Source organism: Zonotrichia albicollis, chromosome 4, assembly GCF_047830755.1.
Source record: "Zonotrichia albicollis isolate bZonAlb1 chromosome 4, bZonAlb1.hap1, whole genome shotgun sequence".
Classification (NCBI taxonomy): domain Eukaryota; kingdom Metazoa; phylum Chordata; class Aves; order Passeriformes; family Passerellidae; genus Zonotrichia; species Zonotrichia albicollis.
In genome coordinates, this window is record NC_133822.1 from 26496991 (window position 1) to 26504242 (window position 7252).

General features: G+C 42.3%; 1 protein-coding gene across 2 annotated transcripts; it reads left to right on the plus strand.

Moving 5' to 3' along the window:
- The first annotated feature begins 2230 nt into the window (after positions 1 to 2230).
- TMEM52B (transmembrane protein 52B) lies at positions 2231 to 6804 on the plus strand. 2 transcript variants are annotated; one of them, XM_074540229.1, is made up of 5 exons: positions 2231 to 3372; positions 3969 to 4012; positions 4691 to 4729; positions 5562 to 5764; positions 6168 to 6804. In XM_074540229.1, exons 1-5 carry the CDS (start codon positions 3325 to 3327, stop codon positions 6416 to 6418), a joined length of 585 nt encoding a protein of 194 aa, XP_074396330.1. In that variant the 5' UTR covers positions 2231 to 3324; the 3' UTR covers positions 6419 to 6804. The 2 variants fall into 2 exon arrangements, 1 of the variants encoding a protein (XP_074396330.1); XR_012580174.1 differs by lacking the exons at positions 2231 to 3372; positions 3969 to 4012; positions 6168 to 6804 and having other exon boundaries at positions 4645 to 4729; positions 5598 to 5734.
- The last annotated feature ends 448 nt before the right edge of the window (positions 6805 to 7252 follow it).

The window sequence follows — 7252 nt, forward strand, 5'->3', positions numbered from 1 at the left end:
GTCTCCAAACCATGGAACAGGTATATTCCAGTAGAACCCATTTGCAGGGTGAACCAATAGGGAGTCCTGATTTAGAATTATTTACAGATGGCAGGAGTTTCATAAAAGATGGGAAATGGATGGCAGGATAGGCAGTGGTGACTGCCACTGAGCTATTAGAAGCTCAGTCTTTACCAGTTAATACATCAGACCAAAAAGCAGGGATAATAGCACTAAAACAAGCATTGAACTTGGCAGTGGGCAAAAGAGTGAATATCTGGATTGATTCTAGATATGCATTTGTTGTGATTCATGCCCATGGAGCCATGTGCAAGGAAAGAGGACTGCTATTGGCTCAAGGATCATCTATTCAACACAGAGCAAAAATTTTACAACCTCTGAAAGAAGTTAAAACCCAAAGGAGGTGGCAGTGATGCATTGTAAAGCACTTCAATCTGGACGAACTAATGTTAGAGTGGGAAACCGACTGGCAGACACAGCAGTTTGAGGAGCAGCTGAAAAAGGCATCCCAACCTTCTTTTTGTGTTAGTGCCACAAAAATAAATTGACTTAATTGAAGGCTAATTCTGACAATGAAGATCAATATTTAGAAAATATACAAAAGCCACTAAGATCCAAGAGGGATGGTGGGTAACAAACAGCCAGCAGGTTATAGTTCCATTTCCTGTAAGGAGGAAAGTAATGGAAAAAGAACACAACAAATCCCTCAGGGAACTGAGTCCCTGACGTATAGTCTCCAAAACTCTGTACTTAGTGTAGGAATGACTGAAATAGAAAAATCTGTTACAGTGCAATGTCCAATTTGTTTAAAAAACAATCCCATAAGCAAGAAAAGGCCACCTCCTGGAACAGTTAAAGACAAGCTTCACAAGGCTTAAGGGCAGAATGTTGCCAGATGAAGAATTGTTTGCACCTGGTGGGCCAAGACAATGATCATTCCTGAAAAACCACTGGCCTATGGAACTGCACCATGCCCATTCTCTAGGAAGAAGAACTGGAGAGGAGCCAGACCAGTTGTGCCAACTTTTATCAGTTCACCAGGCAGTCAGGTTTGACTTTGGGATCACCAGCCACCAGGGACCACCAAAAAGACCCTCAGGACAGAAAAACACATCTGCAGAGAGGAGGGAAAATATGTTAATGATTTTGGGGAAATTATTATCAAATGTATGTTTATTCCAGGAAAATCAATGAATATGTATGCAAAATAAAGCCTCTAAATAGGAGCTTTTTCTGTATTCAGCATGCACAATATTCCAGAGGATATCCCCACATGCATCCAGCCAAATAAATAATGCCTCCTTCTTACTGCTACAGTGGTGTTAAAGAGTTTGTATTTTTACCTATTTTTGGTAATACTAGAAGCAGAGTGTTAATAGCAATGCCATAGAAATTGAAGAAGAGTAATCAATAACTTTCAGCAAGAATTAATTACGATATCCTTTTGGAGGGGTCACTGTTTCATGTCACATGCAGCTTTTTCTTTAGGGAATTTTTTGTCACTTTTCCAGCTGTTTCTGCATTTGGATCATCCCAGAATTTGAGATTATCACATGACTGAATTTCAGCTAAAATCAAGTGATGATCTATTGAATTATCACACTGATAATAAAAAGCCCTGGAAACATTGGTGGTTTGTATTTTTTTCCCACATTGAATCCCACCAGTTTCAAAAGCCATGCATACAAGAAAAGCTATTTTACAGATCTGCTGGGACTTTCCTTCTAAGACTTTGATAGTACACCAAAGAATTTAGGAGAAGGACACCAAAAGACTTGGTCAGTTCCTATATAAATACAATGTCAGCAGGTCATGTTTCGTTCTTTCTTTCTTTGTTAGTTGTACATTGGAAACCTCCTTCCAGTAGACATGGATGGATGGATGGATGGATGGATGGATGGATGGATGGATGGATGGATGGATAAACTACTGCTAAGGCATGTTTATACTGCACTACTGCTTTTATAATTAAAGAATGGCAAATGGGTTTTAGCCTGCCTTGGGAGAAAACATTGAGTTCACGAATCCATTGGTTCTGCTCTGCAACTCTAAAATGCACCACCAGGGCTAATGATTCACCAGTTTAATGTGAAAGGGCTGTGATTGCAACAAGAGGCAACATGTCTCACTAGCTGCTGCCCTGCCTTCAACAAACATTTATGCACCAGTCCTAGGTGGTTCCCAAACACAAATAGTTACACATTACTGCAGAGTATTTTTTTCCGTCGCAGCTATTCAAAAGAAAAAGATTAGGAGAACCCAATTACATGACTGTAATAACACTGTGCATAGCCATGAGCACTAACAGAAATTTTAAGCAATTCTACAAGACAGAGAAAATTAATGGCTCATTGAATGAAGCCTTTGAATATAACCAGCTGTAGGATTAATAGTATCCAGGACAGGAGAATCAATGTGTAATCCCTCTGCTGCAAGGGATTGAGGGGGATTTATCTGGCCTTGCAGGAAGTTTGGGAGTGGGACCTGTGAGTGAACAGGGACCTGTGAGAGAATAGACTCTCAGCTGCAGGAATGCAGGACATGAACAGGTAAGAGGGATGATGGCAGAGCCTTAAAATGGGAAGTACAAGAGTTCCTGCATATGAATATACACATATATATACATATATATATGCACATACATATATGTTGCATATATATACACATATATATGTTTATATACATGTAACTGCATATATATATATAAATTGCTGGATATAGTTATTATATGGTGAATTCTTCCACTTCCAAGTCAGTGGATTGGATGGTCAGAGGTAGGACAATGTGAGTGGCGGAGCAGGAAAGGTACTGGAGGATGGAGAGGAATCTAAACTCCAATTAAACAGGTCAGTAACATGACCTTCAACCCACTCCCCTCAGGGTAGGGGCGGGGAGAGAAATAATTGGGAATGAACAAACTCAGAGACCCTTTCTGCTCATAGAAGGGAAGGGTCAGGCCCGCAGAGATCTCATGATGCCCTTCACTGAACTAGTTAAACATCTAAAGTAAGAACCTGTAGCCACTGCTCCTCTCCTGATCTGACTGGAAGGTTTTAGAAATCCCTTCAAAAGAGGAAGAGAACCAGGCCAATAGAATAACAAAAAGAGACAGGCAGAAAAAATCAGGAATTGCCAGTGATAAAAAGGAAAAGAGGGAAAGCAAAAACTGAAGGGCAGAAAGAAGCAGAGTAGGATTCAATACACAGCACAGAAGCTGCTCCTTCTCCTGGCCACTGGACTGGTGAGGATGAACTGAAAGTAGAAAGGACAAGAAGACTCCAAGCAGCTTGAAACACCAGGAGGCCACAGAAGCACCTTCCAGGGATGCATAACTCAGACATGATCTGCTTTGTTGTAGGGAGTTTCGTATGGGTAAGTCATCTTTGACTTTCCTCTTCATGGGGTCTCTGCTCAGCTATGGAGTTACCTTGGAAAGATTGAGGGCCACTAGGAATAATAATTTCCCAGATATTAGAAAGAGCTGGACATTTAAAAGGCACACAGAGAGAAGATAATATTTGCTACTATTGCAGGGATGGTAACTCAGACATCAGGGTACCCAAGGAAAAGGAAGGAAAAAGGTAGGAGTGCTGGAGGGACAGAGCAGTTTTCACCAGGGTGGGTATAATAGGAAGCAGGGTATTTAAATGTTCTTAATATTTGAGTGTGGAGAAGGATCTACAACTGGAGAATGACATGGCTTGTAGTGGAGGAAGGGAAGGTTGTGGTGATAATGAAGTTCAGAACAGTACCAAGTAAGATTTTAAGGACCACAGGATATGAAACAAGAGTATTCATAAGAGTAACTTCAAATCTACAGCAAAATGTACAATAGAAACAATGGAAGATAGATAACAGTGCATCCTTACCATAGGAGATCCAGACTCATAATATGAAAGATATACAAGATGCATTTGACAAAGATTTCATTCACTCTAGCTGTGTCTTTGCTGCTTTTCTCCTTCTAGCTCCCCCACGTGAGAGGTGAGGAAGGCTGCCTTAACACTGAACTGTTAAGTATTTGTCAATCTTGCTCTTCTTTAGAGAAAAGGCAATAGTGGACATGGGCGTTATGATCGGATGGTTGACATTTTCCAGAAAATCTTATTTAGTTGTACTAAAAATTCATGTAAAATCACCATTACTGTCACTATGAACTGTACAAATTACTATTTTTATTGATCAACATGCTGATTGTGTGGTACTGCTCCTGCTGCCTATTTGCATTACTGCAATAGTTAGGAGCCTTCTGGTGTAATTTCAATTGACTGGGATTATGAATTTAGAATCAAACTTTCCTTGAAAAAATGGTTTAAAATATACCACTTTGGTGAATATTATTATCAGTGATATAATTTTTAAGAATAACGGAAATTATATATTGACAAAAAAGAAAAAAACAAACATGAATGCAGATCTCTAAGGTTTGCAAGGGGAATTAGGCAAGGACAAATATCAATAAAACAATCAAGATATAAAGCCAAGAGAAGGGAAATTCAACCAACAGGGATATTGATGAGGTTGGACAGCTGTGTCCCCCACAAAGCACAATGAGTATTTCATCATTGTGGCATCTGGAATCTGGACAGTGAGTGAGGATCATGAGGGGAGAGGGAGGAGGGTACCACAGGGATCTTTGCCTTTATTTGGTGTTCTGTGGATAACTATTTTTGTACCCTCTTCTCTTCAGCTGTTCAGGTACAGAATGGAACCATCTGTGGTATATCTGGTAAGACAACATGTTTACTCTAAATATCTGCATCTTTAGACAATTCCAGTAGCATAGGATGGGATTAAATGTGACCTGCTCAAGAGTGATGCCACCCCCTCCTTTTCCCTGGGATTCTCTAAAGCTCTACAAGATCAAGGCAACCCCTCAGATATCTCACTGCCTTTAACAAAAGTTGACCAATCAGCCTCCTTTTTTATTCCACATATTTAGTCATATGAACACTATTAATAAATTATTCATGGCACCATATGCCAAAATTCAAAAAACTGATTTTTAAAGTAAGTTCTGTCTGATTTCTTAGTTATTCCCACCAGGATGAGATTAAGAAGGATGATAGTTGTTGAACATCTGGAGGGCTGAAGAAGATTGCAAGATCCAATTTTTCCTCTCTGCTTGTCACTCATGACGAGATGTCTGGCATTCCTAGTTTTGGACCCCTAGTACAAAATACATGTTAGCAAACTGAAGCCAGTCCCCTGGAAAGCCAATAAAAAGAACCAGGCTTCTTCAGCCTGGATGAAGCTAAGTGGATAAAGTAATTGCAGTTTTCCACTACCCAGGGGGATCTTGACAGAAAATAAAGACAGAGACTTCTCAGAGGAGGTCAGTAGAAGCACATAAGGCAGCTGACCAAACTGAAGACAGGAAAATTCTAATTAGACAGGAGTAAAAATGCTTCCCCTGATGATGGTGCAGCACTTGAACAGGTGCCTGGAGGGAATGATGGATCTGCATCCCTGGATACTGTCCAATACTGTCCTTTGTTCAGCTTTGAGGTTAGCCATGTTGTAAACAATCAGAGACATTAGGAGGTGTCCTGTAACAAAACCTTTCTGTCCTCATTGCGTGTGCCCTCCCGTTGCAGGCTGGTGCTGGTGCTCGGGGGGCTCCTGCTGCTGTGTGGCCTGGTCTCTGTGTGCGTCAGGTGCTGCCTCCAGTGCCAGCAGGCAGGGGACGAGGCAGGCCCCCGGCCCTACGAGGTCACCGTCATTGCCTTCGACCATGACAGCACCCTGCAGAACACCATCACCTGTGAGTTGGCCTTGCCCCGTTCTGGGCATCTCAGCACTCTGCGAAGGGAGGGAGCTGCCCTGTAAGGCCCAGCTGGTGACGCCCCGGGGCTGGCACAGGGAGGGAAGTTCATGGCAGGATGGAGGGGAAGCGACCTCTGTGCGTGCTGCAAGCCGAGGTGTCAGCTGTGAGACGTGTTTGGGTACAATAAGGGTTCAGTGGCATTTCAGGAGAGAGGAACTGTGGGATGCTGCTGGCGGGATTTCACACACATACTCTTTTAGTGAAGACTGAAGGAGCAGGAAAAGAAAAACATTCTGGCTGTGGGGAGAGAAGATCCTATGCCCTGTGGGTATCCTTGCCCTCCTCTAACCACACGATGCCTTCAGGGTGAGGCAAACAGCTTTGGTCTCCTCTCTTGCAGCTCTCCACTCGGTGTTCGGGCCTGCTGCCAGGAGGATTTTAGCCGTGGCCCACTCGCACAGCGCTGCCCAGGGCACGCCGCCCGTCTGTGCCCCTGACACCCCTCCCGTGTATGAGGAAGCGCTGCACATGAGCAGGTTCACCGTGGCCAAGGCAGGCCACAAGGTGCCCGACCTGGAGCCGGTGCCGGAGGAAAAGCCGCAGGCGCCCGCCGAGGGCAAGGACGCCCAGCCAGCCCTCCCAGGACACTGATGGATGTCTGCTTTCACCTGATAGCAAAAAACACAGGATAGCTGCATGCAGAGACTAATTCAGGTGGGCAGGGCTTTAAGAATTTCAGATTAACTCCCTTAGTCAATTGAGAAGGGGTGTGGGGGGGTAGGAGCAACTAAAATTCAAAATATTTTCAGATCTAGCATAGTCTAATGGCTGTCTTTGACGCCTCCTTCAGATAATTTGCAATCTCCAAGCCCATTCATTACATGCACACAACACTAGAATCACACTTTGCACGAATAATAGGCAGCAGGATCAAGGTGTGAGCCATTTTGTAGGCTAGTGTTTTGCAGAGTGCCTGCAGATGCAGTCTCATTCCTTTTGCCTTTAGCCTAAGTTTCCTCAGGATGGCAAGAGATCTTCAAAACAGAAAAAAATAAAAAAAAAAAAAAAGGAAAAAGGAAAAAAAGACATTTGCAAAGGTCTATTGCAACCCAATATTAACATCAAACTTCTGGAAATTGCCAATCATTTATAGTAAATATAAAAAATAATAAAAAAAAGGAAACAATCTGCTTGTAAATGAAAGACAGCATAGATACATGCAGTATGATGTACACAGTGTGCCCTTAATGCCCTACAGGATACACAGAATGAACAGAGTCTGGTTCTAAATGGGATGTATAGCAATTCTGAAATGGTAGTCAAAAGCTCTTATATTTGAATTAAAAAATATTAGATATGTACCAACAGATCAAACAAGGGGAGGAGCAAGAACACTACCTCTGAAATAAAGCTCAATCATATTTTCAATGCATTCATATAGTATCATTTATTAATTCCTAATGTTGCTCTCAAAACCAGATCAAT